The sequence below is a fragment of the Lissotriton helveticus genome, chromosome 3_1, assembly GCF_964261635.1.
Source record: "Lissotriton helveticus chromosome 3_1, aLisHel1.1, whole genome shotgun sequence".
Taxonomy (NCBI): Eukaryota; Metazoa; Chordata; class Amphibia; order Caudata; family Salamandridae; genus Lissotriton; species Lissotriton helveticus.
In genome coordinates this window covers 411,045,642-411,062,895 of record NC_136061.1, presented here as the reverse complement: position 1 = coordinate 411,062,895, position 17,254 = coordinate 411,045,642, and the positions used below count along the sequence as shown (strand labels likewise).

General features: G+C 46.5%; 1 protein-coding gene across 2 annotated transcripts in view; it reads left to right on the top strand.

The window, feature by feature from the left end:
- ALS2 (alsin Rho guanine nucleotide exchange factor ALS2) overlaps positions 1-17,254 on the top strand; it is a 1,284,778-nt gene that overhangs the window by 803,206 nt on the left and 464,318 nt on the right. For both annotated transcript variants that reach the window (XM_078680222.1, XM_078680224.1), the window contains one exon: positions 2,417-2,528. In XM_078680222.1, the coding sequence (XP_078536348.1) occupies positions 2,417-2,528 (112 nt within the window). The remainder of the gene's footprint in view (positions 1-2,416; positions 2,529-17,254) is intronic.

Below are 17,254 nucleotides of genomic sequence, written 5' to 3'. Positions count from 1 at the left end.
ACCACAGGATAGTTTAAGTTTTTGCGCAAGGTACCTAGGAGTGTTACGCTTATACTTGGCTGCAGTCACAGAGTATCTGCAGAATAAGCAACATACTGCTCTTTTCTAAATCCCTTTAGTGTAGTCCCTCATGGAGGGGAGAGGCTCAAGAGAGTGATTCCTCCTAGAATGTCATTTGTCCCCATATGAAATCTCCGCATGTTCCTCGCTTGCCTCACGGATCCATCCTTTATTCTCCTCCACCCGCTTCCCGTCTTGGAAGGTAGCTTTCTTAATGGCAGTAACCTCGCTATGGTGTAGAAGTGGGCTTAAAAGACTGACAATTCAGGAACCTTTCATTCAGGTAGAATACCAAATTTCTGCGCAACCTAGACTCACATTTCCACATCAGTCAGACATTACCCTTGGTGGGCAACTCCGCTCCGCCAGCGCACGCACTTCAGACGTTCAACGTAGTGTTTTTTTAATTACAGAAGGCAAGGCGGCGAGGAGCAGGGAGGAGAACGCAGCCAGGCAGGGGAGGCGACAGACAACAGGTAAGTGGCTTATTTTACAATTTTAAAGACTTTGGGAGGGGGAGGGAGTGTAGCGTATCTCCACAGAGGTTTTTTTAGACTCCGTTGAAATATGCTTAGAGGCACTACGCCTGCTACGCCCAGGCAGCCTATCTAATTTCCACAACTGAACTCTGTAAAGGCAAGGCCTTTACACAGTCCATTTTTTAAAAGGATGCTCATGTACTTTATAGACAGGACCCAAGCCCTTTTGTAAACCAAAACAGCTGTTTGTGGTATTTGCCAAACCTTACAAAAGACGACTAATGTTTAAAACAAGTATTGCAGGCTGGATTATGAGGGGCATCAAGAATTGCAATGCTAAGGCAAAGCTTGCACATCCTGTGTGACTGTTGCTTTCTTTTGTAACATACCATTAGCAGACACCTGCAAAGCTGCCTCTTGTTCAACACCATACACATTTACCAAACACTACTGTGTGGGTGTTCTCTTCTGTCAACAGACAATGGTGAGAGATACTGTGTTAAGGATGTTGTTCCGAATATCTGCATCATCTGTCCACTGGCTTTGCTTAAACTACTGTGCAGACCATGTGAATCTACAGCAGCACATGCTACGAACAGAAAATTTGACTTAATTTGAAGTACTTTTTAATCATCTGTTTGTAGCATGCAGTGCTGTAGAATCACATGCCCCTCCTCCTATGCTAGTGATGATCACAGATGTTTCTCTCTCTTTTCATCTATCTTGCATATTACATTACACTATACACTTGGCTTTGACACGACAGTCCGCTTGCACTACTCACCTGCTGGACAGAAAACAGTCTGAAAGCGGAGCCTGTGCCCCTGAGCATTGTGGCCTATGGGAGGTGTCCAAACAGGTCTTGTGACGAAGTGTTTCGAACAAAAACTAGTTGCAACCGAGCCTACAACTAGATGGCAAGAGTATGCAGAGCATAGGACTCAACAGCACCTTATGTTATGAACAGATACTTACAAGGTAACCTTTTTCTTACTTATATTCATTAATTATCTTTCTTGTGGATGATCTATGTAACTACAGATTCCTTACTGCTCCCCTTTCACCCCATTCTGTGGAGTGGACTTTAAGAGTTCTAAAAAGGTGTGAAGCTAGATTTTACACATACTAACACACTGCAGTGCGTCACAATCGATCTGCGACTGAGGAAAACTGACAGCTCTCAGGAGTGTGTGAATTTATATGGCACTATTACTTTCTGGGACGGCAGGAGTTTACAGCGGGTCTTGCCTGACTCTGGTGGCACTTCAAAAGGTGAAGAATCCACACTCAGAAGGAGCATCTACCAGAAAGAGCGTTACGGAAGATAAGTAACTTTTATTTTATTTTATCGATAACACAAAACATTTTTATTTAATAGTCATTTGGTGTTAATTTATGACTTATGGAACCTCTTCCTTCTGTTATGCTAAACTGCATGCGTTTATATATAACCCTGTTGCTCAATCAAGCCAAGACTAATCACAGATTAGGGTGATCTTCTTTTGTAGAATGATTGTGTTGGCATTATTACCTGACCTTCAAAGATGCCATGTGTTGGATTTATACTTTACTTCCTGTAGGACAAACTAAAGACCTCTACGAGGCTATTGACTCCTGCTCCTCTCTACACACAGCAGACATGAGCCATAATAGAGGATTAGTTTTTGGCACCTTACTGTGGTGGTAGTTTTGTTAGTATGTTTAGGATGCCAATCATTTGTTTTGTGTGAGAGGTATTTTTTAATCGGAGTATTTGTAGTTTTTTCTTCCTGTGTCACAAACATACTGTAGGTTTGAGGAAGACACTAACAAACATGGCACAGCTGTAGATTATAAATACAAAAAAATTATTTTTTCTTTTGTTTATGCCTTAACAGGGGTGAGAAGTATATGGGAATGTGGCAAGAAGACCTTCGGCAAGGAAACGGCATAGTTGTTACTCAATTTGGACTTTACTATGAAGGAGCTTTTAGTAGCAACAAAATGATGGTAAGTGAGATGATCTGCCATTAGTCTAAGATTACTGTTACCTTTGTATCACTCAGTCCTTCATGTTTATGCACGTCTAACTTGTATTAAAGTCTATGATGGATTTTCTAGATCTTTTCAAAATTTCTACTTCAGGTGAGACAGCAGCTGTTCTTTAATATCAAACATCTGATAGAGACATCTAGCCGCAGATTTCTTACTTAGAATATCCCCAGGCGTCAGACAGGATCCGGAAAACCTTTCCGCAGCAGCACTTCTGCGCGCCAGGGGCGACTCCGCCCTGGCGTCGTCCACGGACGTGACGTTAGCGGAGCCATGTATGCCCCTCCTGGCGTGCTGACGTCCGTTTTTCTTCTTTTCCGCATCCCAATGCGGAGCCTGGAAAACCAGTGGTTCCTTGGCCTGTTGTTAGGGCCTTTTCAACGCCTTCGGTGTCACAAAACAGTGTGCGATGCCTTCAGGTTTTAAAGCGTTTGAGACCTGTGCGCGCCAGATGTCTGTCACAGACCCTCACGCCATATGTATGTGGTGCCTGGGAGTGCACCACGACTCCAAAGAGTTCGATGCCTGTCAACACATGAGACTCTAGTCCTTGAGGGAGTGTCGTATGAAATTGCTAGCCGCACGGCTGTCTGGACCTGCACCTTCACGCCTCCGTTCTCCTTCTCGGGATTGGGCCTGTTCCTGAGGTTGTTCCCGCGGGCGTCGTTCAGAGGCGGGTAAGCACAAACGTAAGTCACGGAGGTCTTTGTCCCATATGCGTGACGTTGGGGCCCGTTCCTCTTGCTCCTTGCCAGGCAGGGACGCCCGGCTGTCGTCTCCTCTATACCCTCCATTTCCGGGAGTTGGAGTGACGTGGGCCCAAATGGAGGCTTATTCAAAAGCACTCCACTCTTTCTTTGGGTCACCACCTCTCCCTGGTGGGCCTTTGGGTCCCACTGAGGTGGAAGGCACTCGTGTCGGGTCCTCGCCGGCGGATTCGTCCTCAGCGCCAGCTGCGTGCACCGACTCCGGTTCCGGAGTCAATACGATGCCAACAGGACACAGCCCAGAGGGCCATCCCAGTTGCCCGTCCAGCCCACCCTCCCAGTCACCGCATAGCCCTGCACATCTTCCTGCGCTGACGTCGGATGCGGCGCCAGGCTCGACGCCCTGTCGACGTCTTTCCTTCCCTCATATTGCAGTGGGATCGGCGTCTGACGGCGCCCAGGCCGAGTCTGTGGCTTTGCGCAGCCATGCAGGGCTGCGCGACAGTCGTTTCCCAGACAATGTTCAGGATGCTCTTAAAGAGCTGCCATTGAATGGCGTGGACCTTTTTGACAGCCACACACATTCAGCGGTCTCCCGCCTCATATCTGTACTACCGTAACTCTTGCGGCACAATGTTTCTGCCGTATAGTGTATTTTTCTTCTGCATAGACAATGTTGCCTTGTTGGTTTGATTTTCGAAAATGTCATGGGTTCTTGTATAGTACCAGGATAGTGTAGGTGGTTCTTCCGCCATCTTTGTTTAGTACAGCTGGACGGCTGTTTTTTTCTTCCTTTCACTCTTCTGACTGGGTGCTTTGCCCAAGAGGACTTCCCTCGCAGGGGTTGAGACTTACCCTGTGTGGGATATTTGCTGGCTATAGGGTAGCTGCCTTAGGCTTGGTGCGCTCCTATGGAGTATTCCTCACAGACATCCTTCTGTGGGTCAGGCTGTCCTCTTTTTTTGCTGTTCTACGATCCTCATGTTAGCATCGCTCTATGGCATTTTCGGTTCCAGTTGCCTCTAGTTCTCTGTAGTGCTTCTAAGCCTCAGTGTGGGTTCCTTACCGTGCGGCCTCTGCCTAGCCTGCCTTCACGGGGGCGTTTTTCAGCATCGCAGTGATCCTCTTGTCCATAATGGCTGCTCTTCTTTTGCCAGTCACTATCCCTTGGGGCCCTTGTTCTGTTCAGTTCAGGCACGGTTCTTGCACGGCTGATGCCCTGTCATCGTTTTGCACCAGGGGAAAATCTGCTGATTAGAGTTGGCGAAAACTGGGAGTGCACCCTGGTATAATTGCTATCATAGGGTGTTTGCGTTGTTGCTTATGTGGTGTTGGTTCTCCCCTCCTCTCTAAGGGTTGGGTAATAGTTTCTCGTATTTCAGCTCTTAATGGGCTTGTCTTTGAAGGTGCCGGCCTTGCCATGTACGTCTCTGCTGTACATTGCCTTGTGCCCTCGTTTTCTGGGCTTTTTCCCAACAGGAGTTTTTCCACATTCCCTGCTGCTTCCGCACAGGTGTTTTCCACATTTCTGCATTTGGTTCATACTATAACACTCTCAAGGGGAGTGTTCTCTTCAGGATACTCGCTTCTTGGGTCCCTGGACCATTAGGCTGGTCCTGACTGTTTCCACTATCATGTCTAGCTCCATCTCCTCATCTGTCTTGCGGGGGACCGTTGCTCCTCCCGGGCGACGGGCTGATGTCGCTTACGGGCCTGGACATTGTCCTGTCCAGTTCTGCTTGCACATGACTGTTGGTACTTTTCGCGTACCCTAGTCTTTTATTGGGTTGCGCTTCATTTTGGAGCGTATTTCTTCTTACTCTGTATCTGCTCTGTGCTCTTATACAATAGAATCGAGCAGGCAACGTTCCTTCATTCGGTGTCTGTGGTCCTTGACCCGTTCTGCTCATACTACCAGCTCTTATATGGGTGTCCAGCTTCCATGGTGCCCCTTTTTGCCGGTTGCATTCTTGCTATTGTGTCTCTCGCATCAGAGCTGCTCACACACCCTTCAGGAGGGTCTTTGCTATACTTCGTGTGGTTCTATCGTCCACACGGTATGCTAGTGTATTTTCCAGTCTTCCACTTGACTATCATTCTTACTGTACTCTTGATTTGGGTGCAGACTGACTATATATTGGCGTGTTTTCCGATTCTGGTGCTACCAGCGCTTTCTCGCCATGGATTGGCATCCTGCCAATGCTGTCCCACATATTTTAGCTGGTGCAAGTTTCAACAGTGCTTTTTTCCACTATTGTGCATACTGGACTGGTATGCGCTGACTCTGTCATACCAGTTGCCATCTCTCGGGGTTTTACTTCTTTCAGCACGCCGGATCCTGAGGATCCATCAGACCCTAGGTTCAGTTCCACTTCTTGCGAAGTCATGACTTTTCCTTTTCACACTGACATCACTAGTATATGTTTCCTTTCTCTCCCCGGTATACATACGGGGGTTTTCATGCTGTTCTTGATTGGCTTGTGGTGCCTTTGCCTCTCAGTGTTTCCTGCTCTTTTCTGAGCATCAAGGTCTGGTGTGGCTGCGCTGGCTTGCAGTCCCCACTGTGTTTCGTCACCTTGTTGACGTCTACCTTCCCTCGGGAACTTGATGGGGTTCAGTCGCACAGGCGCCTCCTCTATGGGTATGGCCTTGGTATCTATTCTAAGTTAAGGAATCTGTGGCTAGATTTCTCTATCAGATGAACGAGTTGCTTACCTTCGGTAACAATGTTTCTGGTAGAGACACAGTCTAGCTGCAGATTCCTTAACGCCCGACCGTTCCCCCTGTTCTGCAAGGACATTTTCAGGTTGGGCTTTTTACACTTGCCTCCCTATGGGTGGCTTGACCCTTCTGCAGGGTGACATTTTCACTTCACTCCGATACAGAGTGCTACATTCTGCTTTCATTGCTCTATTCCTCCCATTCTCGTGATTGGGCGGTATGCTCATATGTCATGTGACCTTTCCCACCCTAGGCTTGGATTGTACGGTGTGGGATCTATTCATGTTTTTTCCCACCCCCGCTCTCCCCTTCTCCATCACTTGGGGTCTTTTATCCCCCCTGCTAACCCTTGGTACGAGTGTTTTGGCTCTGCCACTGTCTATAGGTCTCTTATTGGGGTTATGACGTCTCATTCTGGTGACGTCTTGTGGTGAATTGTCCTTGCTCCTATGTTCTGGACTTGTTGTCCTTCACACTTATACCTTATGGTGCGAACTTTCTCTCGTCTGCCACGCTGTTTTCACATCTTCATCTACCTCCAAAGGTAGTTTTGCCTTCGCTTTTGTGGTGCTCTGCTCTTTCCTTGTACTAGTTTTCAAGGTACAGTGCCTGGCACTGTCCTTTATGGTTCTATTTTTCACCATTCAATTTCTTTCCCTTTTTCATAACTTTTTCACACTGTTAACATATTCTCACAGTTTTTGGTGGTGCCTCCGCGTTGTGGCGCGGAAAAATTTCTCTGCTGAAAACTGACGTCAGCGTGCCGGAAGGGGCATATTTGGCTCCCCCGACGTCACGTCCGTGGACGACGTCAGGGCAGAGCCGTGCAGTGCTGCTCCCGGAGCGCAGAGGTGTTGCTGCGGAAAACTTTCACGGATCCAGTCTGACACCTGGGGATATTCTAAGTTAAGGAATCTGCGGCTAGACTGTGTGTCTACCAGATACATCGTTACTGAAGGTAAGTAACTCTTTCATTAATGCTCCTTTGAGCAACTGCCATCAAGGTATTGCGGTACTCTTAATATTCATTCTTAAGTAGATTCCTCAACTTATAAATTCTCCTTGCAGGCCCCAGACTTTTCCAGAAAAGCTTTTCCACAGCAATGACTCTGAAGCACATAGAGGTGGAGACCTACAAGGATTCAACTCCCCATACAGACATAGCCATATCAGAGTTTATTAGGCTGGTGATCTGATGTCAGCTCCTGTTTTCACACCCCTCATTGTTGTGGGTCCAGAGCTTTCTGTCCATGTCTCACCTCAGAATTTCAGCAACAAGATCAAATGTCTTTTCTAAAGGATTTAGGTATTAAGCATTGTTGCATATGCCATAAAATATCTGTTTAGGATCCTCATGACATCTGAATGTTGTGTTTGGGATCGGAACCCAGTTCTGTGAACTGTTTCTATTGTGCCTCCTTGGACACAAATGCCATTAGGAAGTGGGAGCCCACATTCTTTTAGCTAAGGGTCTCATGGAAACACATATGCGTGCTCCCTTTGCCAAAGATAATTCATCTTCCAGAAACTTTTTCCTAAAAGATCTGCTCACTAAAAAATGCAAGAAACTTCAAAGGAGGGAGAAGTCCTCTTTTTCCTGTAGGAAACAGTTCAGCTCCCTTGACTGTTTGGATTCCCAATGACATTACTCCATGCAAGACTGTTCCTTGTCAGCAGCAAAGACTGGTGTCAAAAAGGATGACACTAGAATTTCCAAATCAGACGGTGGACCCCTCTGTTATCCCACACCCACTATGAGCTGGAATTCTAAGATGGCCACCATCCTTTGCACCCATAAGGAGGAAAGTGACATATTAGTGCTCCAGACCCATGTTGTGATGGCGTTGGTGGTCAGTCCTATAAAAGAGACCAATGAGAGTATGCGAGCTGTTGACAACCACTATAGAGAGGAGGGAGGAGGCACCATTAAAGACAACCGCAATGGAGAGGAGAGAGAAGACACCATAGGAGACGTTTGCCCCGAACCGCGGGAGAAGACCGCAGCGCAATCCAGGAACGTGGAGACAGAGCCAGGTGGATAGGAAATCGAGGACACCGGAGAACCGCCTATTGGCACTGCGTTTAAGTCCAGCCATGCAAGCAAGGGAAAGGATGCTGTCACGCCACTACTACAACCCTGGGAAACATGTGGTGACAGCCTGTAAATAACCCTAACTTGACTAAATATCCATGCATGGTGTATTATTTATTTTAGATGGTGTAATGGGGTGGAAGGGGTAGAAGGAAGGGAGTCAGAGGCTTTGAGTAGAGATCTCAACGAAGGCTTTATTTTTATATAGGACTTTCGTTTCCGGCTTGTCAGTCTTTCCCTAGCAAAGGCTGCGGGGTCCGTCTTGATATCGGGATGTAGTCCACAGGTGATGAGGGCGTCGTTCTCCGGGGCCACAGATGTCACAGGTTCTCCCCTCCGTCCGGCAACCAGGAGAGAAAGAGACAAGCGGGGTATTAGAAGGGTGACCGGGAGCTTCTAGGATAGGGACCGGGGGTGAAGGAAACCCAGTGAAGAAGTGCTATATACAACTCGAACAGTGCTTAGTGTGCTCGTGAAGGGAGGGGTTCTCTTTCAGACTGTACACAGCGTATTCACACTTATTTACACTGGCGTTCGGCAACAGGCAGGCTGTATCGTCTCACCCAACCCGCCACTCTGCCCCGTACCTGTTGAAGCCACGCTCCTCCCGCGGGAGCGTGGCGGGGCGCCTCGTGGTGTCGTTGGCCTCCGGGCTTGATGGTTTCACCGCGGAGATCTTCTACCGTCTCGTCGTCCTGCACAAAGTTTCGCTCCTCTTCTCGGCTCTGCAACGCTGCTCTCGTCCTCCGGGGAAACGCCGTCCGACGACTTCCTGATTCCGTCCGCATTTGTTGCTAGAAGCGTGCTGACGTCATGGGGAGGAGTCTCGTCATGTTCATACCCTGCATTAAAGGAGCCACAGGACCAAAGGGGCTTGTTTTCTTGCTCGTACCATTCGTCCTGGCGGGGATGAGGGGACTCCTGGTGAGAAGGGACACAAGCAGGTGAGAGAGGGGTAGCTAGCCACCAGTCCCGTGTGTACTCCTTGTCCCCTGAAGGGGTAGCGATTCTGGCCCTGTCACAGATGGGCTGTCCAATTCCTCCCGCCAGGACTCAAGGGGAGACAACCAAGAAAATAAGTAGCCCTGCAAAGAGACTCTAGGAGAGGGAGAACTGTCCCTGATTCTAAAAGGGGGAGAGAAGCCATTTTTTTGTTGTTTATGGCTGGCCTACATTTTTTTTAAAACAGAATTCTCGCACTGAATAAAAATCCAATATTCAACCAACATCTTGGTTTGAACAGTGGTTCTATACTAGCCCATTCCACAATCAAACCCTCATTGATTGAGGTCATCTGACCGGCTATGCAGAATATGTTCAGGATGCCACTGACATCTTCTGGGCCACCTCTCCAAGGGGGAGGCTGTTCCTGCATGCTTGGCGACTCCATCTGCTCTGACCTCAATGATTACTGATGCTGCGTCTCCACTGACTCCAGCCCCAGTGCCTAAGGCAGAGCTTTTTTCTGTTTCGTCAGGCCCTGTTTTGGCACTGGCATCACCCACAAAGTTTATCACGACATCAGAGTTGTTGAATTCTGAAAAAATGATATGAGAAAAGAGAATGTTAAGGTGAACATCTGATAGAGACTTCTAGCCTTGGATTCCGTACTTCAGAATAATCCTCTGGAGTCAGACTGGATCTTGAGCTGTACCTCTGCACGTTCGTAGGTGGAATCTATCCGCTCTGCATTGGCTTCGTGGTTGTTGCTCGTGCCGGATGTGACTTGTGCGGTGCCTGTAAAGGCCCCACCCCAGCGTGCAGACATCATTTCTTTTCTTTCTGTGCTGCCAGTGTAGATCTGGAAGTGCTTTCTCAGGCAGCCGAGATGATCTGTACCTGACTCTTCACCACTTTTTTCCATGCTTATATCGGGAGTTAGGGTAAATGCAGGCTTTCAGCTAGTATCCTTAGGCTGCTAGTTGCTTGCTCCAGGTCGAGATGCCTTGGGGAATGTTCTTCCTAAGGATCGTTACTAAATGATGTTTGAGTGGGTTTTCCGGAGCTCTCAAAGTCTCCAACTCAGACCTCTCAAGGCCTAGCTCCAGTCTTAGCCTTGCTCTTCTGGCTTGCCACAGGGCTTGCATCACTAGTTTGAAGGCTTTTGCCTGTACTGCTGTTATAAGATTGTTCAACACACCCGGGAAAGCCGGATTACCGTAGCTAGTTGCCAGTGTAGGTTTCGCCTTCAACACTGTTGGAATTGGACCAGCTGTTGGACTTAACAATCGTTACCCAAGTTCCCTCAATGAGCGAATGGTTTGGTCTGCCTTTCCTCTTAGGTGTTTTAGATGAGTGCCAGCTCTTGCATTCTGGGAAAACCAATACCCCAGATAATTTTAAGCTGTGGTTGTCCCAATTTGATGATCACCCAGTTGCCAATGTGCAAGCTTCTTTTCTGGGTATTTTCCAAACACCATTATCTTGTTTTGCCTTCGAGGAGTAGTTTTCCTGATTGAACCCATGGAGTGCATTGAGGGCTCTCTGGAGGCTCACTCTTGTATCATCCATTATTACTGTATCATCTACATATTGTAGAATTGGGAACCTCACCTTCCCCAGCTTTGGAGCAACAAGACTGGCTCCTAGCAAGGTCGTCTCCAGGTCTGCGGTATATAGATTGAAGAGTAAGGGGGCCAAAACACAGCACTGTTAGTGGCCTGTCTGTTACTGTTGTAGGGCTTGTTTTGACCTGTACCCATGTATCCTGATAAAGGGGTATAATGGCCTTGAGCGGGATCCCCCAGGATGGTAATTTCCACCAAAGTCTTCCTTGGTCCACCCTGTTGCATGCCGTGCTATGGTCTATAAAACAGAAGTGCAAAGACTGTGTGTCTTTCATAACTACCTGTTTGGAAAATATGCCTGGGCCATGATATTATCCATTGTAGAGCTATTTGGCCTGAATTCTGACTGTTAAATTGGGAGGATTTCTTTTTCTTTTACGCAGGTCTCCAACTACTTTAGTAAAATATGGACGGCTACCTTTTATTCTTTGCTCTCAATGCCCTTTGAGTACGTTTTCTCCAGACCAGGCCTTTATACAGAAAAAGATGATATTTCCAAGTTGTTTAATGCTTTCAAGAGAGTTTGCATAAGTAGGAAGAAGCTCACTCTTGTAGGAACTGGTGTCAGGTAAATGCAGAGATAGGCTCCTGACTTTGAATGAGACAGATGCTGACTCTTATGACCTCATGAAGGGTTTCCTGATTAAGAGCTTTAGACTCACCACTGAAGAATATAGAATCAAATTCAGGGAGACTCGAAAAACCCAGAGTCAGTTGTGGGTTGATTTTGTAGACTTTTCAGTTAAGATACTAGGTGGCTCGTTGAAAGGTAACAATGTGCATGACTGTGATGCGCTTTATAATTTAATCATGAAAGAGCATCTTCTGAGTTATTGCTATCAAGAGACGTTACAGCAGTTCCTGGGAGTCCTGGGTCTACTTTCCCTTCAAGAGTTGGGGAAGAAGGCAGACCACTGGGTCAAAACAAGGGTGACCAAAACTACCAGTGGTGAGGGTGACCAAAACAAAGATGCCAAAAGACTCCCCAAGGGAAAGATGGTGACCAAAAAGATAAAAACAAACATGAGTATTCTGAAGGTCCTGAAAAACCTGCTCAGGAGGGTGGGTCCCGAAAACCGTGCTCAGGAAGGTGGCCACAAAATTCTACACATTCTAAGGGTGGGTACCTGGGTAAGAACTGGTTTCCCAAAAAGGCTTGGTGTCATGACTGTCAGGCTCTTGGACACTGCATTGCAGACCTTCATTGTAAAAACAAAAAAAATCCTCTAGCACACCTGCAGTAAATACAGTAGTAAACCTCCAGGTTGGATCACAGGTGAGCCTGACCATGTCACGGAACTCACAGAGGAAACTCTATTCACAGAGGGTGGGGTGCATGTAGCCACCCAGGCTGTCTGGCCTAGTAGTTTGGAGAAATACAGACAACTATTATTGAGGTTAGAGTTTAAGCTCTGAGAGATACTAGTGCCAGTGTCACTATGGTGACTGAGCAACTGGTGTCCTTAACCCAGTACTTCCTTGGAGAGACCTATACAGTCCTTAGTGCTGATAATCCAGCTAAGGTACATTCTATAACATTGGTGTTCTTAGAATGGGAAGGGGTTAGTGGCCACAACAAGATGGTGGTGGTGCCTGCAATCCTTGAACAGTGTCTGCTTGACAATGATTTGGACTAAACAACCCATGCAGACATGCTCGGTATACTTGAGTGGTCTTGTGTAAGACAAGAGGACAGAGTAGAGCCCATGGTGTAAAAGAAGTATTGGAGCCTGAAAATTGTGGCCCAACCTTCCAATAGAAAAAGCAAGACTGGGAAACCAGCTTCCCCACAGACCCCAAACCAGGCCCCCTCTCTACAGGGAGAAGACATGTCGGCCCCCGAGGGAACTGAGCCTTAGGAGCTTTTCCCTTACACAGAAGAGCTTGTGGGTCCAGGGGAACCCTCTTGGGAAGATCTGTGCCTGGGCAAGTGAGCCTCTTCCACTCTTGAAGACCTGAGATAGCAAGTGGCTGATCAGGAAAAGGGAGATGTCAGTGGCCCCCACAGGACCTACTGGGAGGAAGGGCTCCTTTATCCTGAGGCCAGAGACACCAAACCTGGTGCCACTAGGAGAGTGGTAGTGCCTCAGCAGTTTAGAGAGTTTCTTTTCAACTTGTCCCATTACTTTCGCCTAGCTGGGTATCTTAGCAAGACCAAAACATGGAGTAGATTGGTGAACCACTTCTACTGTCCTGGGATGTCCCAAAAGGTGAAGTGCCTCCAGTCAAGACAGGTGGCCACCTGAAGGCCCCCTTAATTCTACTGCCAATGGTTGGGGTTCCCTTTCAATGGGTAGGGATTGACATTGTTGGTCCCCTTAAACCTTCAAACAGCAATAGGGAACATATTCATACTGGTATTAGTGGATCAAGCTACCAGGTATCTACCTGAACGATCTTCTGCCACAGGGTAACAGCACATTAAGCGGCGGCTCCTCCGTAATGGTGGAGAAGCATCACCTCACTGCTCGAAGCCAAATATAAAATAAAATGCTAAGACATTATCACTTTATTTTTTAAGTGACTGGCTGTGCCTGTGAGCCATGTGTGTGTAGGAAGGGGCAGGCGGGCCGTGGCTGAGAGTAAGAATAGTAGGCACTGTAAGTACACGTGTCGGTTTGGCCGCCCGTCTTAGAACTGCAAACCGACATGCGCACTTGGGTTTCTTCAATCCCGCTGTGTTCCACAGATGGGTTGAGAAATGGCACAGACTCCTTGTGGCTGAGCGATCACCTGACCAGTGTGCTCAGGCCAATCCCGGTGCTTCTCTCATTCTTAATAATAGCATGAGAGCAGCATCTGGATTGGATGAGGAGTCTGTGATGGTATTCAAGGGACTGCCAGGAGCTGGAGAGCAGAGGAGCACCGAGGTGCGAGGCAGCCAACAACATTAGGTGGCTCTTTTTTTTGTTTTATTTCATATTAGTCCCCTATCCCCAGTCCGCTCCTCCCCGCCACCCCGCCCAACCACTGTATATTTGCAGCAGCCGCACCTGGCAATATTCTCACCTTTGTTGCTCTCCTCCTGTGCTCTTGTCAGATTCTTTTCCTCTTCTACATTCTCTTTCATTGCCTTTATCACCTCCTGAGCATGTATCCACTGGTTTGTCCCTTATCTTTCAATTATCCCGTCCCTTCCGTCACCATCATCTTCCTTCCATGCTTGTCTCTCCTTTTTCTCACTCTGATATCTCAATGTCTCACCCCTTCCCATCTCAATTTCTCCTCTCTCTCTCTCATACGTCTGTAACCTGGATTGCTCTTCCTTATCTCTTACTGTCCAATGCCCATATTACTACTTCCTGCTGTCACTCTTTCTCTCCCAGCCCCCTGCCTTCGCCTCTCCTGTGTCTCTCATTGGCACTGTGTCTGGCCAGGGCCTCCTGAAAAAAATGATGAAGAGGTGACATTCATCTCCCATCTCCCTCGCCCTTCTCAGAAGGGTGGTAAAGCACTCGCAAAAGGGGAGGATGTAAGGGCATGGCAACAGGACCATCAGCTCTCAAGATACATTTCAAAAGGTAACATTCCAACTAATACGTGGCAATCTGCAGCAATGGCATTATTACATGGATTCTATGGTGACCATGACTACAGCATAGATGAGACAGGTGCAAGCAGATGCCACACACCTTCCCTCCTTCAATATTAACCAAAAAAACAACAATTAAAAAAAACAAGAATAAGAAAGCAAAGAAGAGTGACACCTCAGTGTATAAAGTCTTTCAAATATGAAGGTTTGACTTTCATCCTTGTGGACAACCTGGAATCTCTTTCTGGTAACTTGTTGTTTTCCACTGGAAGGTGAGTGCTCGTGAGAGGACAAACACCATTTCTTGTTGTACCGGAATCTGAGAAACCTTTGTACAGAACAACCCTTCCAATGTTCCAAAAACGATGATCTTGTGTTTTAACAGCATTTTTAAACAACATAATCACTATGATGGGTTTAGAAAACTTACCACTCAAACCGGGTTGTTTGATTACAACCATATCACTGATGCTAACTTTGGTACTTTTAACAGCTTTCCTAGAATCAAACAGAGACTTCTTCACTACATCTTCCTCAATCTCTCTCTCACGCCACGAGTCTCTGTCACCACTTATACCAGGGATGGGGAGCACACCAGTGAACACCCTCAAGACTCAAGACTCGGGTAGAAGCGCACCCGCTGATACCTACTACATCGACCATCATGCTCCAGGGTCACACGCTGATGAGACGAGCAGTGTGCGACCTCATTTGGAAATACTATTTATTCAGGCTCCCTTGAGCCAGTGGAGGTGACGACCTCGAGATTCCGCACCTGCGCGCCATAAGTGGTATCTGGCCCTATAAATATTTTAGGCAGCCCACGCAGCAACCCCGTGCACACGCCTAATCCCTGCTGACATGCGGTAACAACCGCGAAACATGTGTCCAGGGATGGCAAGCACACCAATGAACACCCTCAAGACTCGGGTAGAAACGCACCCGCTGATACCTACTACATCGACCATCATGCTCCGGGGTCACATGCTGATGGGACGAGCAGTGTGCGACCTCATTTGAAAAAAAAAAAGTCTGGATAGTGTGTCAGCTATAACATTTTCGATACCGGATATGTACCTTATGTGAAAATCAAATTCTTGTAAGGCAACCACCCATGTAGTAATCCTGCTGGAGACAGAATCAATCCCCTTTTTTGTAAAAATCTCACACGGGGCTTATGATCTTTCCTAACAATGAATTTTGTTCCCCATAATTTTTTTTTAACACGGCCAAGGCCTCACACTCGATGACCGACTAACATGACTCAGCAGCTTTCAATCTAAGCGAAGCAAACATGATGGTTAACAAGCCCTCATCACTCTGCTGTTGAAGTACGGCTCCTAAACCTTTAAGACTAGCATCTGTGGTAATAAAAGATACTTTAAGAGGATCAAAACTCTTAAGACATTGAGCTGAATTGAGTCTTTTTTTTTAAAACCTTGAATTCATGTTCACAAGTATCATTCCATACGAACTCAACCCCTTTTTTGAACAACAGTCTCATGTTGGCACTTTGTACCGTAAACTTCTCTATGAACTTGTTATAATATTCTATCATGCCAATGAATTTCATTAACTCCTCTCTTGAACTTGGTGCACACATGCAAGTGATGGTGTCTGCAAAGTCAGATTTAGGTAAAACTCCATCACCTGAGATAGAGTGACCCAAATAACTAATGGTAGAGACACCAAACTGACACTTCTCAGCCTTAATGGTCAAATTTGCCTTATCCCGTTTTTCCAGTACCCCAAAGAGACGATGCTTGTGTTATTCCTCATCCTTACCAAAAACAAGAATGTCATCTTGGTAAAGACATACTCCCTTGCAACCCTTAAGAACTTTTTCCATAACACATTTGAAAACAGATACCGCAGACACAAGGCCAAACGGCATCCTCACAAACCTGAAAGTCCCAAAAGGTGTTAAAAAAGCAGTGAGATCTCTCGAGGCCTCATCCAGTTGAATTTGATGGTATGCCGAGGTGAGGTCAATGGTGCTGAACACCTTAGCACCTTCCAGCAAAGCCAAGAAGCCAAGAGCTCAGAAACATTGGGTAGTGGATAATGATCTACTACTAAAATTTTTATTAAGTTGTCTCAAATCAACACAGAGGCGAAGACTTCTATTGGATTTGCGAGCTGCAACAAATGGGGCGTGCCTTTCAGTACTCTCCACTTCCTCTATTATACCTCTGTCCTTAAGTTTTTGTAATTCCTTTTCCATTTCCTCCCTAATGGCTAAATGTACATTTATGACTTTGGAACATGAAGGTTGAGCCCCAGCTCGCAAGCGTATTTCAAGTTTAAAAATGTTCAGACACCCAAGTCCTTCTCTGAAAACATTAGGAAACCTGTCTTTTATGTTATCAGTAGTGGCAGTACTGAGAGAAGAAAAGTGTTGAACCATATTACTTCTACCTTTGAGAATGATGGAATTTCAACAACTGGGGTCAAGCATTACCCCTAAATCCCCTTGGTGAAACCAGCTAATTATGCTGTCACCCTTCTCAGAAACATATATTTTGCCAGATACATAACGTTGCTCATAGTCAATGAGCCCAGTAAAATAACCTTGCAGAGGTATAGGCTCACCACCATATGCTAGCGGAGTAATGTCAGGTTTGTACAAAGTAACTCTGTTAGCAAGTTTGTTGAGAAAGAAAGATTTGGAGATTATAGTAATTTTGGCCCCAGAGTCAAAAAGGACTTTGGTGGTTTCTCCTTCTACAAGAATAGTATCAACAGGACACGTTTTAGATTTATTCCCCAACCCATCAACTTGAACAACAATTTGCCGACAAACAAAATCTTCTTCTGAAACATCATTTGCCTAGACTATAACAAGTCAGATGTGACCCCTGTTTCCGTATCTTCTCATAAAATCACAAATTGGCATCCACTAGGCTCTCTTTTTTTTAACATCAGTTTTTATTATGTCAATTGTCAAATACAATGCAGAGCTCTGTAACCCAGAGACAGACTGCCACATGTTACACATAACATATTGCATTGACTTTTAATATATACATTATCAAAAACTGAAATAATAAATAAACAAATCCCCC